Genomic DNA, 24300 nt, shown 5'->3' with positions numbered 1-24300 from the left:
ATTCTCTCTCGTGCTTTGATCTCTGCTTAACAACAGTAACGTCACAGGGACTACACCAGGAGAGTTTTGTTGGAAGTTAGAAAGTTTTGCAGCCTCCAGAGGGCTGTAGCGGCAGTAGCAGAAGCAGCATCCAAGGGGACTCCTGGAAGGGGAAGAGAGAGAGCGAGCGAGCGAGCGAGCGAGCGACTGACTCAGTCCTGCTGCAGAGAACTGACTCGAGGCGACGAAGGCAGACATGGAACATCAGCTGCTGTGCTGCGAGGTGGAGACCATCCGACGAGCCTACCTGGATGCCAACCTCCTCAATGACAGGGTGCTGCAGACAATGCTGAAGGCGGAGGAGACCTGCTCGCCCTCCGTCTCCTACTTCAAGTGCGTGCAGAAAGAAATCTTGCCATATATGAGGAAAATAGTCGCCACTTGGATGCTGGAGGTTCGTATCTTTTCGGGGACTTTTCCTTTGCAAGCTCCGGCACCGAAACGAATTAATCCGGGGAGCTGCTGCCCCATCTCCGGCCCCCCTCCCTTTCCCCCGGGATCGCTTCCCCGGCGAGGCACACGTTGCCTTGCCCTCGGAGACGCCCGCGTGGAACCGGGGGAAGCGGCCCGAGGTGGCGGTGGCCTCCGCCGGCTCCGCGTCCCCGCTGCCCTCAGCCGGGTCCCGGCTCCGAGGGGCGGCCGACGAGCCCCCCCCCCCCCTCCCCGACCCCCGTCTCTCCCCCCTCCCGGTGCCCCCGGGGGTCGGGAGGTGCCCGGCACCTTTTCCGGCCGTCGGGGCGAGGCGGTGCCGGCTCGGGGAGCCGGGGCAGAGCCGGCTCGGGGCTCCCCAGGCCCGGCGGGGAGCGGCCCCGGCCCGGCCGCCGAGCCCCCCGGCCGGCTCGGCGCCGCCGCCAGCCATGCCAGCTCGTGTTTTCTGGGGATTTTATTTTAAATTAATATCCTTGTACACGTATGCAAGCGGCTGCCCGTGCCAGTGTTACGCGCCATCTTTGTTCTTTTATTTGCGAAGCAAAAGCGTTTATTAATCGGGAGAGAGGGGGGGAAAAAAAAAAAAAAGAAAACACAAAAAAAAAACAAGAAAAAAACGAAGAAAGTCCCGGGGAGCAAAGCCAAGGGTGTGTGTGTGTTTGTGTGTGTGTGTGTGTGTGTGTGTGTGTGCGTGTGTGGCGGGGGGGAGCGGGGGAAGGGGCCGGGGGAGGAAGGTCGGGGGCCGGGGGACCCCGCTGGGGCTGCGGCCAGGGGGACCGGCCGGAGGGGCTCCGGCCTTTCTTGGGGGGAGCCGCAGGGTGAAAGTTTCTTTGTTCAGCGCGAAGAGAGGCTCGGAGCTGCGGTCACCCCTCAAAGGCACGCTTGTGCTGCGGCGGCGAGCGCCTAAGTCGCCTGGGAAAAGCCGGTCGGAAAGGGCCTCGTCTCCGGTGGGACGTGTCTGGGGGGCTCCCAGCGGGAGCCCCAGGAGCTGGGCTACATTTTCGTGCCTTTTCGGAAGCCCTGGGTGCCCGCGATGTATTTTTAATTAATTTTTGAAACCGCAGCGCCCTGCCTCGCTCTGAGAGATGTCGCGCCCGGCTGTGCTGCGGGGCGAGAGAGGGGAGGCGGTGAATTTCACTTCGGGGGATCCCCCCGGAGCCCCCCAGCAGGACCAGAGGCACGGGGCTCGGTAAAGGACCCCCGCCGCTTCATTTTCAGCCCTTTTTGGGAGCTCGAACAATTTTTTAAATATTTTTAAATATTTTTTGAAAAGATGACGTCTGGGGAAATGAGGCTGGACGCCACCTTTGTGTCTCGACCGGAGAGGGGAATCGGCAGCACAACGGCAAATTGGATGAAAAAATAAGAGCGAAATAAATAAATCCGGGGCCGAGCCCGGCTCTGCACCCCGTTACCAGCCACGGGGGTTCGCATTTTCCTCGGCTTTCCGTTTTCTTGCCTTTTTAAAAATTTGTTCTTAGGGGCTGGAAAACTGGGCACAAGACCTCTTCTTCGATTACCCCCCTCCCCTTCTGCCATGAATCGCCTGCGGGTTTCTAACGCAACATTTCCCCCCCACTTTGTCACTCGTGACTTTCATTTTCTTTTGATGCCGCTGCTTTTCCCGTATTTATCCATTTTCCCCGACCGCGGTTCCCCCTCGTCTCCTTCAACCTTGCCCTGCAAAGCCCTGGGGGTGAGGGAGGAGGGAGAGCGAGAGCAGCGGGACGAGCCTGGCTTTCGCCTCAATTAAATTATTCTTCAACGATCTCTCTCCTTCTTGCAGGTTTGCGAGGAGCAGAAGTGCGAAGAGGAAGTTTTCCCCTTGGCTATGAATTACTTGGACAGATTTTTGTCGTTCGAACCGCTCAAGAAAAGCCGATTGCAATTGCTCGGAGCTACCTGCATGTTTGTGGCTTCAAAAATGAAGGAAACTATTCCTCTGACCGCAGAAAAACTGTGCATTTATACAGATAACTCCATTAGACCCGACGAATTACTGGTAATTGCACGTCCAGTCACTTCACGAATTAAAAAAAAAAAAAAAAAAAAAAAAAAAGGAAAAAAGCCAAAACCCAAAAAACATTAAAAATGCATACATATCAAAAATACAGGAAGAGGAAAAAACAAAAAAACAAACAAACAAACAAAACAAAAAAAAAAAAAAAAAGGAAAAAAGAGAGGCAACCCCGCTCATTCGGAAGCGCCGGCCACGACTGCGGGGACTGCGGGGCTGCTGGGGGCGGGCGGGAGCTGCGGATGCGGCGGCGGGCTGGGATAGGGCCGGGATGGGGTCGGGATCAGGCTCGGGATGGGGTCGGGATGAAGATGGGGATGGGTTGGGGATGGGGAGCGGCCCCCCCGCGCTGGGCGGCCCGCGGCGCTGGGCGGCCCGCGGGCTCCCCCTGCCGGCCCCGGCGGGCTCTGCCCCGCGCGGGGGGGTCCCCGCACCCCTCCCCGGACCCCGGGTCAGCGCTGAGCACCCCACCCCCGGCACCGCGGCTCTAACCGCGCTCCCCCCTTCCCTCTCTTCTTCCCCTTCTCTCCGTCCCCTCCCTCTTCTCTTTGCAGCAAATGGAGCTGCTGCTGGTGAATAAGCTGAAATGGAATCTGGCTGCAATGACCCCCCACGATTTCATTGAACATTTCCTTACTAAAATGCCTCTGGCAGAGGACACCAAGCAGATCATCCGTAAACATGCTCAGACTTTTGTGGCTCTGTGCGCTACAGGTATGAGCCCTGCACGTTGCGCAAAGCGCGTTGCTCCCCGACACGCGCCCGCCCCCCGGCTTGTAAAGCTTCCCGTAGCTGTTGGTCTCGGGCAGAGCTGCGGGGAGGTAGTTTAAGCCCCGGTTATTGCCCCTTGTTTGCAGAAGGTGGATTACTTTGCCGGAGGTAAGTTTCTCTCTCCAGGAGATAATTTCTCTTCCGAGTCGGAGTTTTGGTGTGGTTGTCAAGGAGGGAGAGGGACCGGTCCCCCCCTTCCTGGCCCCTTGCTCTCCGTAGCTCAGCGTGGCACGATTTCCTCGCCTCCCCACGCCGGGGTTATGTGGGGGCTGCAAAAAGGCTCGCTGCCCGCTCGGGGGAATCCCTCCCCGTGTGGATTCATTCTTCAGGGACGCGTTTTTAGAAGCGGAGGGAGATTTTCCCCCTGTGAATAGCGCCGCGTGGGGGGTTTTTAAACCCTTCCCCTCTTCAAGTTGCCTCTTTTCCCCCCCCCTCCCCGCCATCCCGGTGGCTGGTGGATTGGAGGAGGGCCACGCGGCACTGAGGCTTTTCCTGGCACGGGACCCAGCCGCTGCCATCTGCACCCTCCGTGACCACGTGCTGTGCTGGAGCCGTGAGCAGGGCTGGCCTCCTAAAGACGCCAAGGAGCCGTGGTTATCCAAGCTCTGAAAAGCCTCGGTGGGACATGCGCGGCTGGCGGTGCCCGTCGACGCCGCATGGCGTGTTTTCCAGATGGGTGTTAAAAAAAAAAAAAAAAAAGTGGAAGGAAGATGGCAGGCCCTCAGGAGGAGGGGGAAAAAAAAAAAAATAAAGAGAGAAAGTTTTATTTCACAGAACCAGGCCCCCGCTGCGAGGCCTAAAGATAGAACGACCAAGCCATAAAAGAGTAGTTTATAAACACTGGCACTGCTCTTCATCTTGGGCCTAACATCAGCTCATGAGGGGCAGCTCCTAGGTGAGGTTGCCTGGAGTAATGCTCCGTGCTGGGAAGCACCCACAGCCTTCAAACTGCCGGCAGCAACATTTTTGGGAAAGTCCGGTGCTGTCTCTCCACGCCAGGTTCTACCAGACGTGAGGCTGCTGCGACTCTGGAGGCGTGATTTGCTAAGTTTGAAGCTAAAAAGAATGGCCACCCAGGCTCCCCTTTGGATGTGGGGATGTTTAACCTAGGTTGTTGTGTTGGCAATGACAGGGATGAAAACAAGAGTAGTTCAAAGGTTGGAGACTTGCTAAAAGTCCAGTACTTTGATCTACTGTCGGTGTTGTTATGTTTCTTTTAGGAAGCACATCCAGAGCCTTTATTTAACACTGCTACACACCGCAGCTGGAGAATGGATCAGTAAATGAGAACCAAATTTCTGGGAGTTTTACTTAGCTTTAAAAAAAAAACAAAAAAACCCACAAAAAACCCAGAGCTGAGCTCACCAGAGTTGGGGCCCTCTTCAGCTCCCTACTGAAGCTGGGAATATTGCCTGGGGAAGGAGCGCTCAGAAAGAAAGGCTGCCACTAGGCTCTGTGTTTTTATTGTTATTTTTGGATGTCAGGGGTTTTTCCCTACCTTTTGCTTTTCTCATGACTTCTTTGTTGGCTAGTGAAGATCACATGTGGCTTGAGCAGCCTCTGGACTTTGCTTTGCTGTTGCTGGGTTGTGCTGCATTTCTCCTTGCCAAAATGAACCTAGATGGACTGCAAATGCCTTGTGCTGCCTGGATGCTGTGGGGCCTGATCCAAAGTCCACTGGAAACACTGACAGCTCACTTAAGTGGCCTCAGGGGCAAGTGCAGTCTCTCCTTTGCCCATGTCCTCTTCTGTAAAGGAGGTTCTCTTCAGAAGAGACTGCGAAATAATGCTTGCTTAGAAAACAAACCCTTGGCCAGTTGGCTTACCAAGGTGAAGGCTGTGGAAGTGTTTGTGGATGAGCGTGTATGCGTTTGCTCCAGAAAAAGGAGGTTACGCTGTAAGGTGAAGTTGAGGGGAATTCCTCCTAAGTGCCCTCTCCAGTTGTCTGGCTAGTAGAAGTAGGAATGGGTTTGTTTGATTTGGTTTGGTTTTGAAAAATCCATTTTCACCAAAGGATGCCTTTGTGCTGTGGTAGGTTCGGGAGAAGAAGCGAAAAAGAAAGGAAAAAAAAAAAGAAAGAAAGAAAGAAAAAAATTACCAGGGGTTGTTTGAAGTTAACACATAATTGAGCTTAATGAATGGGGCTTTGGCATGGCCGAGCAAGGCAGGGAGAGCTCAAAAGGAAGCAGGCCTCTTTTGGCCCGAGTTAAGACCGGTGTTGAGGGAGAACTGCAGCTCTATACAAGCATAACAATGAATAGCAACAAATATTGGAGCTTCAGCATTTCATTACGTTCCTCTGGTTATCAAAACATACCAGGCTACTTTTTATTATCTGTTGTTATTATTATTATTATTATTATTATTATTATTATTATTATTATGGCTGTCATTATTGTTGTTGCTTTGGTCCTCTTGGAAGGAGAAAGAAAGATCCCCCTTTGAAATGAGCGTGTTACAATTCTCCCATTCTCCGGCCTTTATAAAATTGGAAGTCTCAAGGTATGTGACCAGTTGGAACCTGTTGCATCTTGCAGCAAGTGATTTATGTTCACAGTTTTGATTTGCCTCAATGAAAAGATTTTCATTCATAGCCCCCAGCTCTCCAGACGGATGGAATTGCTGCTCCATTTAAAAAGGAAAAGGGGTGACTCGCCTTGTTAGGAATTTTTTTTAAAGCGCTGCAGCGCCTATATGCCTGCTTTGTCCTCCCTTCAGGGTGGCTGGCATTCTTCTCTCTCCTCCCCCTCCTCTCTCTCTCCCTCTCTCTCTTTTTAACAACGCTGAAGTTGTTTATTCTTTTTGGATGAAGTCTCAGATAGGCTACTGGGGATGTGTGCTTCAATTGATGGGGCCCCCTACCCCATTGTGGCTGTGTCAGGTCTAATTCATCTCACCGAAGCCCCCTTGTTCCTGAGCGCTCAATAGCGCAAGATGAGGCGATGGAGGCTGACAATGATGCCACACTCTTCACTTGGGGGCATCCAATTACAGGCGAGAGGGGCCCCCTGATTAATATGCTGAAATTAGTGGCCTCTGCCACAAATAATTCCTTGTTGAGTTGCAACAAAAAGGCAGTCCATGCTGCTTGTCTGGAGTGGTTATAGGGACAGACACAAACTGGTCATTTAAACTTCATTATCACTTTTCCACCTTGGAAAGAATGAGGGTGTGACTATGAATTCATGTTCTTGTTTACTGCTCCATTTAAAAGAAGAGCGCAAATATTCATCCCAAACGTGATCCTGTCAGGACGGGCTCATTAAAGTGACACATTTTGGTCGTGTCCCGCTTGTGGAGCTCCGTAAACAGTGTCGGGAAGGCGCTGCCACCCTGCCCCACTGAGCAACCCCATCCTGGTGGGATCCATGCTGGGAATCCCCCGTTTCCCCAAGTCCACCTGCAGCCTTGTCAGTGTTTCAGTTCAGGACTGGTTTTGGAATGGCTGCAGCACCAACGAGCAGTCTGCACTGCTGCTTTTATTTTTTTAGGGGAATGACAGCAGCTTGCCGGAAGGCGGGTGTGTTTATATTCTCCCGGAAACGGCCAGGTTAGGGAAAGGGGGCAACCCAAATTTACTTCGATACGTTTATTTTAACATAAACGAGGTAACTTTTGCTGGAGATTTCTCCTTTTTGCTGGACGCGCATCCTCAAAGCTTGGCCAGAGTTCCGCGTATCGGTTTAATTTTGGAGGCTGGCGGGATGCTGGGCAAAGTGCCCCTTTGAAAGGTGGGTATTATTGGTCAGGGCAGCAGCGGAGTGTCAGAGGTGTCTGAATAAACAGATTCAGAGCCAGGACTTCCACGGAGTCCTGAAGGCTTCAGTTCCACTGGTAAAACATTTACACAAAGGTTGTTTTATCATAATAAAGGAGATGCATGATTTAATACTTAAACTGTTCCACTGAGCCCTCTAAGCTGTCCATTCCTTTGATTTCATTCAGGGGTTTGACAGATGGTTTATATTTTTCCAACCTAGAGGAAGTTGTGTTCTGATAAAAGCTGGTGGAATGTATCTCAGGTTCTGGTGTACATTGTGGCCTTTCCCTCTCTCCCTCGCAAAATTGGACCTTGACATGTGCCACTTGCTTCCTTTGTTCCTTATCCTCCTCCAAGGTGTTCACTGCCAAGGATCAAACGCATTCCCATTCGGTAGAACAGAGCCTTGTCATTAATATGTGGACTATTGTTATTTTTAAGAGAAATTAGAAAAAAAAAAACCCAAACCAAACCAAACAAACCCAAAGGAAAAACAACACTAAAATGGCAGAGATAGCCCCCTTAAGGGATCCTGGGAGTGGCTTTGTGGAGAGACCTACAGCAATGCAGTCTGGAAGGGGGCCCAGCCTCTTGTCAGCATGGTGTCACATCAGAATGTAACTGATTGTCCGCCAATTCTTGGGACCCCCGTCACTTAGTTATGCCACATTTACATTAAATCCCTGTTGCCAGGATGGATGGCGGCCACTGACAAGAGACTAGGTTGAGACAAAGCATTTTTAAGATGAAACCTTCATTTAAATATGGATTATCTGCCTCCTGACGGGGTTAAGCAGTCTTTCTCGTTCCTTTCTTTTTGTTGATGTTGTTGTTCGTTAAAGCAATATTCCTTCGAGTGTCAGAGCGGAGGTTTCTGCTTTTAAGGGCCCCTGGACTCATTGTTAGGGTGCACCTTGGATCTGACCACGCAGAACGCTGCAGGATGTGAACGGGGTTTCTCAGATGTGCAGTGCCGTTGACCCCTGTGGCATTATTCACAGGAGCAGAGAATTTTAACACTGGAAGAACGGGGGCCCTGCTTATGATGAAAGTACCTCGAAGTGATGAATGGCCTCCCAGGCCCAGTGCTAGGAAGGGCCACTCTCTGCAGAGCAGTTGCTCTCGTGGATAAGTGTTTGCAGGTTTAGACCTGTAAGAGTTTCAGAGCAGGAGGCACCTTTCTGCTCACCATTTTCCCCTGCCCTTTTGGGATGCAACAGTTGGCAGCTGAAAGCCATGCTGGTGCAAAGAGTGTATGTGTATGGACAGGCTTCTCCTAAAGCAATCATTTCAGTCTTTTTTTTTTTTTCTCTTTCTTTTTTTTTTTTTTTTCTCTCCTTTCTTCATACAGATATTAAATTTATTTCAAACCCACCCTCCATGATCGCAGCTGGCAGCGTGGTAGCAGCTGTGCAAGGCCTGCATCTGGGGAACACTAACACTTTCCTCTCCTATCAATGCCTCACACATTTCCTATCACAAGTTATCAAATGTGATCCGGTAAGTGACTCTTTCTCTCGGTTGATCTCCTGCATTAAGGGTTTTTAAGAATGAATGCCTGCTTGCTGCACGGGAGCTAATCTGACAGTAAATCTCGGGAGAGGTCAAGCCTCGGAGTGGGGGTTCTCAGTGCGTTGTTCTCTGGTGCCCAGCCCACTCGTTTGGCTGTCATGATGCCCACTGATAATCCGTGGTGATGCTGCTGCAGTTCCCGGGTGGGAATGGCACATCCAGCTCCGGTGTTTGGGAGAGGAGGATGCCCTGCACTGGCTTAGGACATGGGAGAGAGGCTGTGTTTGGCTGGGCGTGGTTAAACCGGGAGCCCCTGTAAAGCAAAACTTGGGGAATAAGACCAGGAAACAGTTACTGAGACCTTGTGGTGTCTCTGCCCTTATCTTTGACCATTCTTGAGGCCTTTTGTTGTGGCAAGTGGTGTGAAAAAGCTCTTCTTAAAAGAGTTCTGATGATCTAATTTGGTTTATTGCATGCTAGATCTGCACAGTAGCTTGGTATTGAATTCCTTTTTGGAACAAATGCTTGTCCCATGACTTTCTGACAAGGTAGATGGTCCTCACAGGACTCTTCATTTTGCCCTGCAGCTTCCAGGAGACGCACATCAGTAACTAGTGAGCAATAAACCTTTCATGAGTGAATGGGCCAGGAAGGGAGCCTACAAGGAAGACCTAAAGTCAATGATCCATGTCATAATGGTGTGTGAAGTTGGGGCAGAGTTGAGCTTTGTTTCGTAACAATGTGGAAGACCAATAAATAGATGCTTTAAAAAGGTTCTTGTGAGGTCTCCAAGCGCTGGACAATGAGTCAAATAAAGACAACTCTGTGGTGAGGGGCAGAATCTTGGAGACGCTGTTAAATTATTTTACATGTTAATAATTTAAGTGCACAGAAAACTGTCCCGGCCCAGCCAGTGCAGAACTGGATTTATGTGATTGGGCCTTGTTGATGCGATTGAGCTATTTCATTGCAATTAACTGTTGGCAAAAGAATATTTTACTTTTGATAGGCGGGATGAAACAGAATTGCTGAAAAACACGGTATCTCAGCGTGTTGTATTGATCACCTGAGTGGTGCCTCAGTGTCAGGCGCGTTATTTTCACACTCAGGTCACTGCAGCTGAGGTAACACGGCGTGGAAGTGTTAAATGCTCTAAGAGATGCTGAAATGTTGGGCTGCTCGGTTCGGTACGCACGTGTGATGCTTTTAGTCAGTTTGTGAACAATGCGGGTAATTCCAGAGTGGGCTTGGCCACTGTCCAGGGTGAGATGTTTTAAGCAGGTGCTGAGGGAAGATACTTGCTATCTGTTCAGGCAGCATCTTGATTCAAACAAGATGATTTAACCATTCTTGGTGCTGGGCACTGAAGTGGATTCTCTCACATGGTGCAGAGCAGCGCCCTGTCCTTATGTAACTTGACTTAGTTGATGACAGAGCTTTTGAAAAAGAAAACAGAGTTGCTTTGTCAAGAAAGAGGATTTTTGATTATTTCATTTTAATTGTTCTGAGTCATTGCAAGGCCATGATCTGTTTGACCTGGGCTTGGTTGAAAAGGGAGTAACTCCCCTCCAGCTTCCGGTGCTAAATACGTTCACGTGTTAGGTAGAAATAAGGATTTTGTACTGATTGCTACAGAAAATTAGCATCACAAAGTTCTGCGCGTGTACAGGTATGTGGTGGTGTTTGGAGTGGAGTAAGGGAACAGCAACTTCCACTGCAGTTGTTCTGAGAGAGGAATCTGCTTGGTTTCCTGCAGAGCGCGATTCCCCCTGCAGGGAGACTTTCCCAAAACGCCTCTCTGTACAACCCACGGTATCAAATGCCATTCCTGCTATCCCGTTTCACTAGGGTTTGTATGAGGTGTGTTATGCCCCAGGGATGGTTCCCCTTGTCGGGAAACATGTTTTATATTGGATTGTCTTGGAATGTTAAGAGCAGGGCTGGTGTTCCCCCTGATGATCTGTTAGCTGGAGCAGCAGGTCTGTTGGATTTCAGGTTACATAATTATGCTTTTTTTTTACCTTTAGTCTCAAAGAAAGCTGAATCTAAAATAAAATGAATATCACCTGATTGGAATTCCTTTATGGTTCATGTTTATATGTTGGTAGGAGTCCAATTTCCCATTTTGCCTTTGATCAGGGGTAATTAGAAGTCAGATAATCACAATTAGAAGTCTTGGGCTGTCTTCCATCATTCTATTCTTGACCCCATCATCCAAACAGATGGAATTTTACCTGACATTCATTTCCAGGCCAGAAATTTGCTAAACCAGATTAGATTGGGTCTCCATGCTGTCTGTTAGTGCGTTGGAATTCGCCTCCTGCCTGCCCCTTCTCAGAGGCACCTTCAAACATGTGCTTGTTATCCAGAACAGGTCAGGCAGGAACAAAGGATTTCCAAGCAGTTCCTTTTTTGTTGTTGTTTGTTTCCTTTCCTATCTGACCCTGGAGTCTGATCATGTCCACTGTGTCTTAAAGGTATTTGACCACATCAGTTAAGCTAGCTAGTATTTTTTTTTTTTTTTCCCCCCATCTTTTTCACCGAGGAGCTTAATTAATCCAGGAAAGGTTTATGACCTTGAACAAACCGTGGGCATTGAAAATTTGGGTAGTGAAGCAGAAAAGTTGTTGGGAGAAGTTATCAGAGTAGTGCACAAGTTTTGTACTTGCTTTTCAGTGTTGGGAAGTACTGTGAATGAAGACAGCTTTGGTGAGGTTGTTTGCAGTGAATTTTATGTTTTGCTGTTGGTTTTTGCTAGCTCTAATGCATTCCTACAGGCAAACTATTTATCTAATAGTCATGTGAATAAGACATGGAAAAAATGCCTTAAAGAATAAAAAAAACCCCTTTTCATTCAACTGTAGCTTAAGACAGTCTGTTCATAATAAATTGTAAAGATTGTTTTTTTAAAAAAAACAGTTACAGCATGCTGCACTGGGAATTCCAAATGAGAAAAAAAAAATCTGTGGGCAAAAAGTACCTTTAAATTACACAGACCTATGTAATTATTCATAACTGGACTCCAGAGGCAGAAGAATAGGTATTTATAGAAATTCTGTTGAATGGTTTTAGTTTTCACAGCTCAAACGCACTATATGCAAATGGTGAGGACTAAAAAAAAAAAAAAAAAAAAAAATCCCGCTAAGTTCTCATCAAAGCTCAACATAAAATCCACTCCCAGCTGAAAAGAAAAAAACCCAAAAAACCCCCAAAACAAAACCCAGGAGGATTCGTTTTCTCTCTGAAAAATAAAATAAAAAAAAGCCTTCAGTTTGGAACACTGAATGTGCTGAAAGAGAATTATCCTGAGAAGTGGCTCTGTACAGCCAGGAACACCTCAAGCTGTGTTGGTGGTGTGCTCCTCTTCGATGCGCCTGACTCCAAGGGCCGGGGAGGTTCGTGGTGCAAGGGGGAGCCTTACAGTCAGGATTGATCCGTCATATCTGGAGCAGGGACTTCACAGAGGCCTTATTGTGGAGGCCAGAGGTATGCAGGAGCCAAAGGCGCGATGACTTTAGGATATGAGGCGTTTCTTTTTGTCATTTAAAACGCTGTGTGTCTCTGTCAAGAGGAAATATTACACTAGGGTTTAAACCAGGAAAGGTCATAGGTTATGTGTTTTCAGTGAGCTGTAACTGATGGTCTGATCTGCTTAGAGGTAGGATTAACCTCCCTCTCTCTCAGAAAGGACTCGCAGAGAATTGTTTGCTTGGGTTTCTAATCTTATTTTACCCCAAATGCCATGTGCCCTTATTGGTGGCAGAGGAGATTCTTGTGGTAGTGGAATCGGTGAAAAGCTGGTAGATCACACAAGAAGCCTCTGAATGAAGGCAGAATTGAAACTGGGAAATAAAGAAAACAGCAGGCAGGTCACCCTCTCAGGAAAACAACATTCATTCTCAGTCATGCACATCCTAACACTTTTGACGGCAATTTATCATGGAAGACTGGGTTCACCGCAAGGGCTAACACATGTCATAGGTTAAATCAGAAAAGGCAATGCTGAAAGGAAACTTCAAAGTCCTTAATACACAGAGTTAAAGATGTTGGGGGGAAAAGCTTACGGTGTTTGTTATAAAGATAAGGGTAAACAGCGTGCTGGATGAGTTTTGGCAAAATGCTGTGGGATTGTTTGGCCTGTTTAAGGCGCCATTGCTGCGTCGCTGCAGTGGGTGTCCAGGCCGCCGCAACCTGCAGGAAGCGGTGCAGGTTTGAGCTAAAAAGCCTTTCTGGTTGCTGGGAATCTGATACATCTCCTCATGGTATGGCATAATGCCTGGGGGAAGTTGCCTTTCCCCACCACAGACGGGATCTTTCTCAGTTCTTTATGGTTTTTTTTAAATTCCCAGCGAGGCCTGTGCGCCCTCCTGAGCCCTCAGGAGGATTGTGTGCGCATCCAGCTTGGAGAAAACACTTAGAAAGTGAGAGGAAAATGTCTCACCCTGACTGAGATTTCCAGGTGGATGTGGTGGCATACAGAAAGCTTGGATGGACTTGGTAGTGCCTGGTTAGGGAGGCACTTTGTGGTGAGAGACGTCTACGTTTTGGGGCTGTCCAGTCCAATCCAGTCCAGTCCAGTCCAGTCCATCTTTGGAGATGCTTTCAGGGTTAAATTAGGAATTTATCAGCTGCCCACAGCTGGACATTGCAGCAGCAGGGCATCTCAACATATATATGGCATTTCTAAGCACTTCCTGTCTTGGAATTTAGCCTGGGGGGGGAAAGAGTCACTGTTAGCGAGCATTGCTTCTAGCGGGCTCCACTGCTGAAGGATTCCTGGAGTTGCTCTTCCCACCCTCCCTTCCAGCCTGCTGCTCTCCCAGATAACCTGACAGCGTTTCTCCTGCTTTGTCAAGAAAAGCGGTGCTTTAGCCTGTGGTCTTTCTAAAGGACGCTCTTGGGTCTCTCTCCCTCTCTCCCCCGTTCCGTTGCACCCTCCTGCAGGATTGTTTACGAGCCTGCCAGGAACAGATTGAGTCCCTCCTGGAGTCCAGTCTACGCCAGGCACAGCAGCACAACGTATCTTCAGAAACAAAGACTGTAGAGGACGAGGCGGACCTCTCCTGCACACCTACTGATGTGCGAGACGTGAACATTTAAAGAGGACTCCTTCCTAAATGGATTTGCTTGGCAAGAAAAGCAGACAAAGAAAGGGCATCTGAGAAGGAATCGGCATCAGGATCTCCCCCCCAGAAACCCTTTTCTCCAGGACGTTTTTATACCAGAAGGGAAAACCAGTTTGTTATATTTTTTTTTCCTCGCTCTGTCTCCCTTCCGTCTGTGACTTCAAACAAACAAATAAACAAAAAAAATAACCCCAAAAACTGTCTTAAAAAAAAAAAATGAAAAAAATAGTATTTGCATTACCCCCAGGGGTTTGTGCTACAAAAATAGAGGATTTTATACAATAATAATCAACTAGTTTTTATATTAAAGTGTTCTTGTCTGTATGTTGTAAAAATAGGCATTAACACACGAAATGTCTCCAGGGGAGGTATTAGATTTGATTTCTTACATATAAAACAAACCAACCAACCATTTTTAAAGTAGAAGAGGTTTTTGTTTTGTTTTTGTTTTTGTTTTTTTAGCTAGTAAATGAAATATTCTTTTTCTTTAAAAAGCATAGCTTTAACGCAGTTCTAGGCTTTTCTGTATCTTGCTTGCTTATGCATTTAGTCACTTTATAATTCATCTGTAAATGTTTATTTCCTTAGGTTCTTTTTTTTTTATCCTCTTCACCTTATAAATGGTTAACGTAACCCATAAGTTAGTGTATGTTAGTATGCAGCATTATTATATGTTAATCTTTTTTTTTTTTTTTTTTTTTTTTTTTTTTTTGGTGCCTGTGGATTGCCTGTGCATTGAGGCATTTGTAGGGTTCCAGCTTAGCATGGTTGGGAAAGGCCAATGTACTACTCATACAGGACCCTATTATAAAGAGAAACTGAAATAGTGACGTAATATATTATATTTTTGTAATCTTCCTATTTTTGTAGTTACCTGTGTAAAAAATGCTGGTCTGACCCCACAGATATTCAGCCTAATTATGGTCAGGTTCAATCCACAGTTCAGTCTTTTTTTTTTTTTTTTTTTAAATTTTGTTTTTTCTTGTTCGTTTGTAATATTCTAAAACCATTCCATTCAAAGCACTTTCAGTCCATTAGATATAGGAAATACATTCTTTTATTGTGTGGGAAATTTTTTTTTTTGTTTGTTTGTTTGTTTTTTTAATGGAATGGTTTGGAAATATATTAAGTGCTTGTTGGCAAACTTGGAATTGCAAGGCAAGTGCATTTAACTATGGTGTTAGAGGAGAGGTGATTCTTTTTTTCCGAAGGTTGTGTTCCAGTGAGAGAAAATTGCATTCACAAATTGCCAGGATATCTTTCTTTTCTATAGAGAAGTTTGAAGTTTAGAATCCTTTGGTGCCAACTCATCTTTATAAATTAGGGGCCTTAAAGGTTCACATATAGGACACATAGTTTTAAGGATTATCGCTAGATGTTTTTACAACTGAAGGTTTTTAAACACTAAAATATATAATTTATAGTTAAGGCTAAAAAGAATATTTATTGCAGAGGATGTTCGTAAGGCCAGTATGATTTCTAAATTAATGCAATCGCCCCTTTTGAAAAAGAAAATCTTTCTACCCTTGATGTTGCAGTTTTAACCCAGCTTATTAAAGCAAAAAAGAAAAAAAAAAAAGGACACGCTTCAAAGAACAAACCCAAAACCAAGCAGTCTATTTGGCCCCTTCCTATACATTTTCAAAAGCAGTCTAACCATGAAAAAAAACGCCATAGTTAATAGATATGAAAATTGGAGTACTTGAAAGAAGTTTTTATTCCAGTATATGCCCCAATTTTTTTTTTTTTTTTTTAATTTAGCTACGAATAGAAAATTTGCACATCTTGGCTATGTATCTTTTTATTATTATTTTAGAAAGTAGCTGAAGGGACGTGGACATAGCTGTTGAAGTTGATGCTCGAGGAGAATGTGATGGTGAAATGTATGTGAGAAAACTGCCGCTAAGGTGTTGATTGTAAAAAAGAATAAAAAAAAAACAACGACAACAAAAAAAAAGTACAAAAAAAGGAAAAAAGATAAAAAATTCAAAAGATAAAAAAAAAAAAAAAGAAAAAGATAAAAGAAAAGGAGTGGATACTCCGGTTTTATTGAGCTGCTATGGATAAATTCCCAGCATGGTTTGAAAAAAAATTAACATTGCTTTTCTGTATCCTCGTCATTGTGTTTTGCTGCTATTTTGTGGATCAGTTTTTTGGGTTTTTTTTGTTTTTCGTTTTTTTTTTTTTTTTTTTTTTTTTTTTTTATACAATGTCATATACTGCCATGTAATAGTTTTAATTTTCTCATAGAAAATTATATTATTGACATCTTTTTTTTTTTGTAGATTTTTTTATGTGATCAATTTTTACTTAATGTGATTACTGCTCTATTCCAAAAAAAGGTTCCTGTTTCACAATACCTCATACTTCAGTTACCCGTGTCTAGACCAGGTTTTGATGTTCTTACAGTGCCTCATAGTTCTACTGCAAACGGAAATGCATCGAACGTTGCTCTGAATGGGTCTCTGCATTAATTTAAAAACCAGCAGACATTTCAGAAGATCGAGTAATGTCAAGGGTTGGTTGTTTTTTTGGGTTTGGTTTTTTGTTTGGTTTTTTTTTTTTTTTTTTAATTTTATTTTTTATTTTGGTTTTTTTTTTTGTTGTTATGCATTTTATAAAGCTGGATTCTTTGTCTGATCTGGGGTTTATTATCATAGTAGTTTTAAGCTGTGTTATTAGCCACATTGATATATGAAAGGTGCATTATAATATAATTCTTATGTGCCACCTGATGTGGTTCTCCCTCAGATGAGACACATCATTTGGTATGATAGGTTATCTTCTGGAACTCTAAGTATTTTGTGTGTTTAATCTGTTATGATATACTAGGGGTTTTTTGTTTGTTTTGGTTTTTTTTTTTTTTTTTTTTTTAATTATAGCATAATGCTAATTTAAAAAAAAAAAAAGCCTGTAAATCTCATAAATAAGCCAGCTAACAGAGTTGTATGCTGAAGAATAATCTAGCTGTTGCCTGTATGCTGCTAAACCAAAACAGAATTAGAACTCTTTTTGAGGCAAATGCAGTTAAGATCCTACATAGTGCATAAATAAGCATTGCAATGCTACTAGCAGTCGCAGGACCCAGGAGGACTGGATACATTCTGTCCAAATTTCAGGAACATTTCTTACTGCTTACCTCATAAAACACTTCTGTTCGTGGCATCTCTGTGTCTCTGAACCAAACATGATTATTGAGTTTAGTGCTTGTTGGTTTTATTATGTGTTACACTGAGTGGCAGTGTGTACTGCAAATTTCTTTAAAATATTGTATGTACTGAAAAAGGCCAAATCCAGATAAGTGGGTTCACGTGCCAACAGAGATGCTTTATTTGTCACGTTGTTATAACAATCTGTAGTAAGCAAAAGCAATTCAGATTTGTACATTTTTATATTGTACTTATTTGGCATCACTGGTCTGAAATGCACATTTTCACCAACAGACCTGTAACAGACAAGTTTCCAGCAAAAAAAAATCTAAAGTCTAGAAATAAAATTGGTAAAACCCAACTGTTGTCATCTTTGAATTTACTTTTTTTTTTTCGAATTGCCTTGAAAATGCTGAATGGTCGTAACTCCCCAGTGCTGTGGGTAAAGCACATGACATTTTTTAGGTTTGACTCTCCTCATTTTAAAAGCTGAAGACCTTTTGTTGTTATTTTAGGAAGCTGTGGGTGTTTCGAGCCCATGGGTAGGTAACTGCCTGCCTCTCACACCAGCGTGTCCTTTCAAAGAAGCAAAACTTTTTTTTTTTTCCTGCCTGAAGACTTTATTTTTTTATCATCAAAGGAAATTAGTCAGAGTAGAATGCTCTTGGTGATTTGTGTGAATAAAGGGTGAAGCGAAGTAGGTGTTGGATGGCACAGAATGCTTGCTGGTATTTTCTCATCACGGGAAGGTTTTGTGTCCTAGAAGAGGTTTACAGAAGACAGGTGCTTTGAAAAGCCAGTTGGTTCAGCTGCTTTCCTCTCTGTGCCTTCCCCTCAGACACAGCTTTTACAGCTAAGATAATAAGGGACAAACCTGAAAAACATTAAAGCCTGCTAAAACTGTGTAAAAAAAGAACTGGACATGGGACAGGCATTAGATATTATTACAAAGTAAAATGAGAAAAAAAAAATTATAATCTCTTTTCAATTACACATTCCAAAGTATCTCTGAAAATGGGGGATGCACATTTCCTATTATTATCATTGTTATTTTTATTTCAGAACTGAACACAGCAGAAACAGCTTATTTTCAGTGGAGATGGTCAAGCTTATAATCTATGTATTTGATTATTTAACCTGTGAAATTATTTCTGCCTTTAAAAAATCTATGCAAAAGGCCAAGTGCTGTGCTCTCTGTCACAAATGAGAAATTCAGTGTCTGCCCTGAGTTTCCCGTTGACTAAACTTCACGTTACAACCGATTCTGTGCAGCGAGAGCAGCACAGGAAATGAAAAATGAAACTCCAGAGCTAACTTCTAACATGTTAATCGTTGTCTACTGCAGAATAAGCTTCTTTCAGGGCAGTTACCACTAGATGGGAAACCACCTGCATCAGAAGAATCCCAGATGAGCTTGTATGAGCTCGGTGGTTTCCCAGTCATTTCAGCCAGAAACTTGAAGCCTGTGTGGCCTGCTGTAAAATCCCAGGTCAGGTGAGCGAAGTAAAACCAGTACGAACGGGGTCTGGTTTGTTCCATTTGAAATGGGCAGCTCCCCTGTGCTGTGAGTTACGCTGGGAGGTGTAAAACACTGAGAGATGACCTCAACTAAACTCACAGGGACTTCAGAAACACATCAAGCCAAAACTTAAATTGGTCCGGGCCAAAAATGATTAGTTTTTCCCAGCATATTAAAAAAAACCCCCAAACCCCAGAAAGAACAAATAGCTTACTTTTGTATGGCTGATGGCCCAACCCTCTGATCTTAAGTGCTTGAAAACCAAGTGAAGACACACTTAGGGGATCTTGACTTCTGACAAAAACCTTTTGCTGATAAAAACATTACAGTGATTCAGTGAGAAATGTAAACCTGTGTTTGGCTGAATGTGTTAAGTAGTTTTTTTGCCATTCCCATCTCTTCTATAAATGCTATTAAGCTAAGTGTTGTGACTTACGTAGGTTTAAGCCCACATAGTCAGCTCTATTATTTACATTTTCCTTCTCCTGAACATCATCTCTTAAATGCAGACTCCTAAACTTGAATGTTGGGTGAACTATGCCAGTATTACTCACATTGCAAAGGGCAGAAAGACAAGAATGTAGCAAGAAAAACAATTTACTGTAGGCTGTAAAAAATGCACATTCAGCTGGGCTTATTAAGGGGAAAACTACTGTATTTTTTTGTATCAAATTGAGACATGTACAAAGAAAAACCTCCAACAGATCTCCCAAAAACCTCCCCAGTTCCATTGCTGAATTCAGGCCATTTGACAATCTTGGACCTTTTATGAACACTTAAATTCAAATGCTCTTTATTACAGAACAAACAAGAACTAGCAAATGAAAAAAACTCGTCATTCTCTTGCATTCAAGCACAGCTGGCATTTTAAGTGATAGAAAACTCCAGAAGATACAGAAGAAACAGAAGAAGTAGAAGGTTGGAGCTGTTGATTTTCATGACCCATGCATGTGGGCTACATGCTCTGAGATTCCTACAATGGGACAATGGAAGTGAAGCTATAAATTACGGCATTTAAATGAATTCCTGTCGGCATCTTTTAATGAGAAATGCATCTCTTCGGACAAACAAGGTATTTTTATGATCCCACAAATGTAATTGCTGGTAGTAATTGCATTGGCACAGCCAGCATAGATTCCCATGCGGCTTCTGACTGAGTTCCACACCGTGTTCCAATCAAATGATGAGAAAGGGATTGCAAATTCATCAGTGGGATTGCGCTGATAATGTGGCATTTGCCAGACTTCTGATTTTGTTCTTTATGGCCTGGCAGGGCCAAATGTAGGAGGAAGGCAGAAGCTACCCTTTGGCTTCTTTCATTTGATAAACATTTAAGAGTGAAAACAGGAATAGTTCTTTGCTGATGCTGTAGCACCTGCAGAGCCACACCCAGACCTGTCCTCCTTTCTGCCTGTGTGAAGGCCAGGTATTAGAACATCTCATATTTCAGGGAATTCACCAAGTAGTCACAGGCAGCATTTTCCTGAGGGCTCCCACATGAAGAAGGAATTACTGGCTGTCTCCATGGCAGTTTGGGAATAAGGCTTATGGGCAGCATCTTCCCTCTGAGGGGCCCTGCTTGGTGCAGGACTTCTGCTAGAGAAGGAGAGGGCGAGAGGAGCCTCCTCCCCACCGGGTGTGGAAAAAGAGAATGGCCTGGGAGCGCTTGTGCTGACAGACACATGGAACAAGGACTGGCTGAGAGGGCAATCAGTCCCTCAGGGCTGGAGAGAGCTCCAGGTACAGATCTCAGGAACGCTGAACCAGAGGAGAAGCGTGACGTGCAGGGGCCAAGCTCCAAGCCAGGACCTGAGACGTGGACTGGCCAGAGAAGGAATCATCCTCTGGATCCGTGCGGGGAGCAGAGGTCTGGAGCTCTGAGTCGTGCTTGTAGCACGCGCATCGCAGGATGGAAATTGCCACCCGCCCACCCTTCCCTGCAGAGTAAATAAACTTCCGATGCTGTGTTGCCGAGCGGTTTTGTTCCGTCCGTCCCACCTGGCAGCAGCCCTGTGACATTAGCAGCAGTCTCCGAGGAGCTGAGGGGCAGATCCTCAGCCAAGGCCCAAAAAGCAGCAGCAGGGCATTACGACAACACCCCTGAGCCAGCCTGAGGCAGTGACCTGGTGTCCTGAGCCGCTGCTCTGATGGCAAACTGTCTGCAACGGGCAATTGAGCTTTTTGATGTTTCATTTCTCCCCTTTATTAGATTGTATCACTCCAGGTTGTTCAAATACGGGGTGTTATTTCTGAACAGCTTTCTTTCCTCCCTGGACACCCACGGGCCAAAGTTCTTTACGTTTTGGCTGTATTAAATATGAAGAGCAAAGCTTCAGTCAATGTACGCTGTTAAATTTGCAGAAGACATCATAAATTATTTACTCATAAGTAAGCATTATTTCTTCTAGGTGTAATACATTTATTTTGTGAGTTTGACTCAATATTTCTGTAGCCATTTCAGTCACTCGCTCTGACCATTTTATTCCTTTTAGACAACACATCCATCAGCCACATATTTTTTAGGTTTCTCTTTCCATGGGGACCCTGAGACTGCAAAGGATCAGAAGGGTTCTTCCCTTATGGATATGATTTTCCAATGTCAGTGAAAGAAGTTTCATCTGCCTTCACTTCTGCATGACAGTGCTCAACGGTGCTGCAGAGTCAGACAGCACAAAGCCTCACATGTTCGGGGAACATTGTTTCTCTCCATCACAAACAGCTTTCCAAGCACCAAAATTCAGCCCTCCCATGCTTTTAAATCCCTCTGTGAACCTGCAGAGTGTGTGTTCAGGAATCTCTTTCCCCCATGTTTCTGCTGAAGGAGTATTTCAGGCAAATCACAAGGCAAGGCTCCTTGAAAAAGTGTCTCCACACTTTTCTCTAACACCATTTGTTTCTTTCTCATTAGTCTGAGGAATAATGATGCTACTGGAATTTTCTGAGATTCGTCCTCCCCCTACTGCATAAGAGAACTTAAAAGAAGACTGAGACGTAAAACTGTCATAAGCCAGGTTCCCCAGATGTGGTTCTAACAATGTCCTTATGGTGAAGCAGGTTAATGAACTCCCAAATTGTGGTCCAGTCATTCTCTGCCCTAATCAGGTGCTCTGGCTATGACACACCAACTGATCCATGTGGGTTTAGGTTTCCAGTGTACTTGACCACCTGCCTCACAGCCAAGGTCTCCTCAGGAAGGAAATACACTGCAGGTGTATCTCCTAGCTCTGCTTAGAGATGACATTTGGTCCTGTCTGTTCTTAGTCTCAGAGTAATCTGCTTTTTCACTTGTATTTCAGAAACTGTCAAGTGCTTATTAACTGCAGCTTCTGTACGTGTGTGTGTTTTGAACAGAGGTAAACGGGGGTCTCAAAAATTCAATGTCTGCACATACATTGCAAAAAAAAAAAAAAAAACCAGGCTGGTTTGGAGAACAATGTAGGCATGTGTTTTTAAACTACTGTTCGTGCAGTCTGGTCAGGGCTGTGTGACACAGTATATACAGTGTTTTGTCATCCAAGGAATGTCTTTGATCAAGAGTTTATGCAAGAAGAAAAAAAAAAAAAAAAAAAAGGCCATGAAACCCTAATCCGTTCCCACAGTCCAGTAAACGTGAGCTGGACAAACAGTGGACAATAGCAGCAAAGCTTGCTGCTGGAACAATGGCTGCAACTAAAAAAATTAAAGGGTTGCTGACTCACAGTTCCTACTATCAAGAAAGATTCCACACAGTGTGGGTTATTCCCCAGAATCCTGAAGATGCTGGAAGTTAAAAAGAGTTGAGATAAAGCAGCGCCCTAGGGGTCTAAGAAATGGAAGATAGTGATAAATGCTGAGTTGATTCTGTCTGATGCACAGTCAGGATGCAGGAACTGAATAATCAACCTCCTTTCTGCTGTACATTTTGCTCAAATAAAACTCCATGATTTTATTAGGAACAAGTATCAGTTAATCTCTTTCAGACAGGAGGCCACTATTTCAGATGTCACCCCAAAAAATTCTGCACAACTAGAACACGGCTTTCAAATTTTTCCAAGACAAAAGTGCTATGCCATTTCTTATTCCTATTCAGAAATCTTCCCCCAAACCAGATACACAGAATGCTGCACCAGTGCTCAATTAATTATGGTTAAAGAATAGGATAAAGTAATTTAAAACATTGTGCAGCAAAGCTGCTTTGGAATCAAGGGACACAATGTCTGAGGTTTTTCCACCTTTCATATATTCCATGCATTTAGGAAGTCTCCCACATTTCAGATGAGCTTAGTGACCATGTCTCCTTCCACACAACAGTGCAGCATTTGATAAGTAGTACTAAAGAATTCTGGCATGAAAAATGCTGGAAAAAAATTAATTGCCAAACTTAGGGAATAAACACTCCAGTGACTAAGGTAAGAGTATTCACAGTGTGATGTCAAAGAGATACTCAGGTACAAAGGAACTGACTGTGCAAGCTTTCAAAATAGCACACAAGAGTTTTTTTGTTGTTGTTGTTGTTGTTTTTTTTAATTATTATCACCCCAGGCTAGGCTGGTCCTGCAATTCCAAACCCTGGGACACACTGAAGTGCTTCAGCAGTGCGTTGCTCCAGCTGGCCTTTACACATCAGTCCCAGACACCACAACTTGCAACTGGGAACCTGCTGAACTCCCCTCACACCTCCCAAATCCCCATTTTCCCTGGTGATACATCCACTTCAGTGGGAATGTGTACTGTCACAACTTTATCCATTAAAAAAACAACTCTGGCAGACTGTAAAATGAGAATCTTCATGGTTACTTGCCAAACTATGAAAGCTGAAGTTTTAGGCTGCAATTAGACCAGAAGCCGTGGTCGTAAGAAATTGCAAAGGCAATTCTTCAGGCAATTCAAAAGGCACTAAGAATAGAAGGAATTAAAACATTACCAGAAATATTAAGTTCTTACACTAAAGCACTGTGGGACATTAGGGTGCAGGCAGACTTTTGACAGATGGATCTCCCTTTATTCCAATGCAGGAGGTTGTATTTCCAGCCAAAGTGTAAATAAGCATTCATAAACACAGGGCAGGCTCACATCTCTTCAAAAACCAAAACCTATATAAATATTGGAAAATTAAAAATTCCAGATTTCATCTCATGTGGAAATTATCACAACCTTGTTTCAGAAAAACAGATCAGGATTCAAATGAGCCAGAGTACCTCTACAGGGCTGGTTTTGAAGCAAACAGTTGCACACCCAGATTTTTATTTTTTTTTTCTGATTTATTTCACCCATTTCTGTCAATTACAGATACTCATTCAAAGCTGAAACTGATCACCTTTAGTACAGCTGACAAGAAACGGAAAGGAAGTTGCTTAATGAAGAGAGAACAAGAATTGTTCCTGGGAACTTCACCAAATGGTATTTGAGGTTCACCTCTCTGCTGATGCCTCAAAATTCACTGTTTCTTGTACTCATCACACGTTGCAGGAAGGAAAATTACAACTCTTCTGGACTGCAATGACTTCAGCAGCCTAGAAGTAATGGGCTGTGCACCCACCTTTGAATAAAATTCCATATTCCACAGGCTCAGCTGAGAGATGATCGTGAAGAGACAAAACAAGCTAGAACGCAGTCCAGGCAAGTCAGAAATTGGTGAGTGAAATGTTTCAAACATTCCTCCCTAAATGCTGAGCTACGAGCAGGGGTGGTGAATGAGTACAGAGATATATCCTTAAGTCCTGCTTCTGCAAAATTTCAAACTTCTTGGACAACCAAGTTGCAATCTCTATGTCCTGCTTTATTCATAACCAATATCATAATGCTGCACGTTCTTCTGTATCTTTGTGACCCTAAGACAAATGAATATTCTTGATGTGACCTGGGCTTTAAATCAGGCATACCCAAACCCTCAACTGTCAATCAGGCATAAAAACACCTCTACAGAACGCTGGGAATGTTCCACTGCCACAGCCCTGAACGTCACACAAACCCCCACAACTCACTGCAGGAAATAAAAA

General features: G+C 44.5%; 1 protein-coding gene across 3 annotated transcripts; it reads left to right on the top strand.

Moving 5' to 3' along the window:
* CCND1 (cyclin D1) lies at window positions 1-23851 on the top strand. Of its 3 annotated transcripts, none has more exons than XM_040067163.2 (5): window positions 1-433; window positions 2255-2470; window positions 3040-3199; window positions 8368-8516; window positions 13473-15800. In XM_040067163.2, exons 1-5 carry the CDS (start codon window positions 236-238, stop codon window positions 13626-13628), a joined length of 879 nt encoding a protein of 292 aa, XP_039923097.1. In that variant the 5' UTR covers window positions 1-235; the 3' UTR covers window positions 13629-15800. The 3 variants fall into 3 exon arrangements, with proteins under 3 accessions (XP_039923097.1, XP_039923098.1, XP_058276932.1); XM_040067164.2 differs by lacking the exon at window positions 13473-15800 and adding an exon at window positions 23591-23851 and having other exon boundaries at window positions 32-433; XM_058420949.1 differs by lacking the exon at window positions 1-433 and adding an exon at window positions 1961-2164.
* The last annotated feature ends 449 nt before the right edge of the window (window positions 23852-24300 follow it).

Source organism: Hirundo rustica, chromosome 6, assembly GCF_015227805.2.
Source record: "Hirundo rustica isolate bHirRus1 chromosome 6, bHirRus1.pri.v3, whole genome shotgun sequence".
In the NCBI taxonomy this organism is placed as follows: domain Eukaryota; kingdom Metazoa; phylum Chordata; class Aves; order Passeriformes; family Hirundinidae; genus Hirundo; species Hirundo rustica.
The sequence above is the reverse complement of the archived record's forward strand: the minus strand, read 5'-3'. Positions and strand labels throughout refer to the sequence as shown.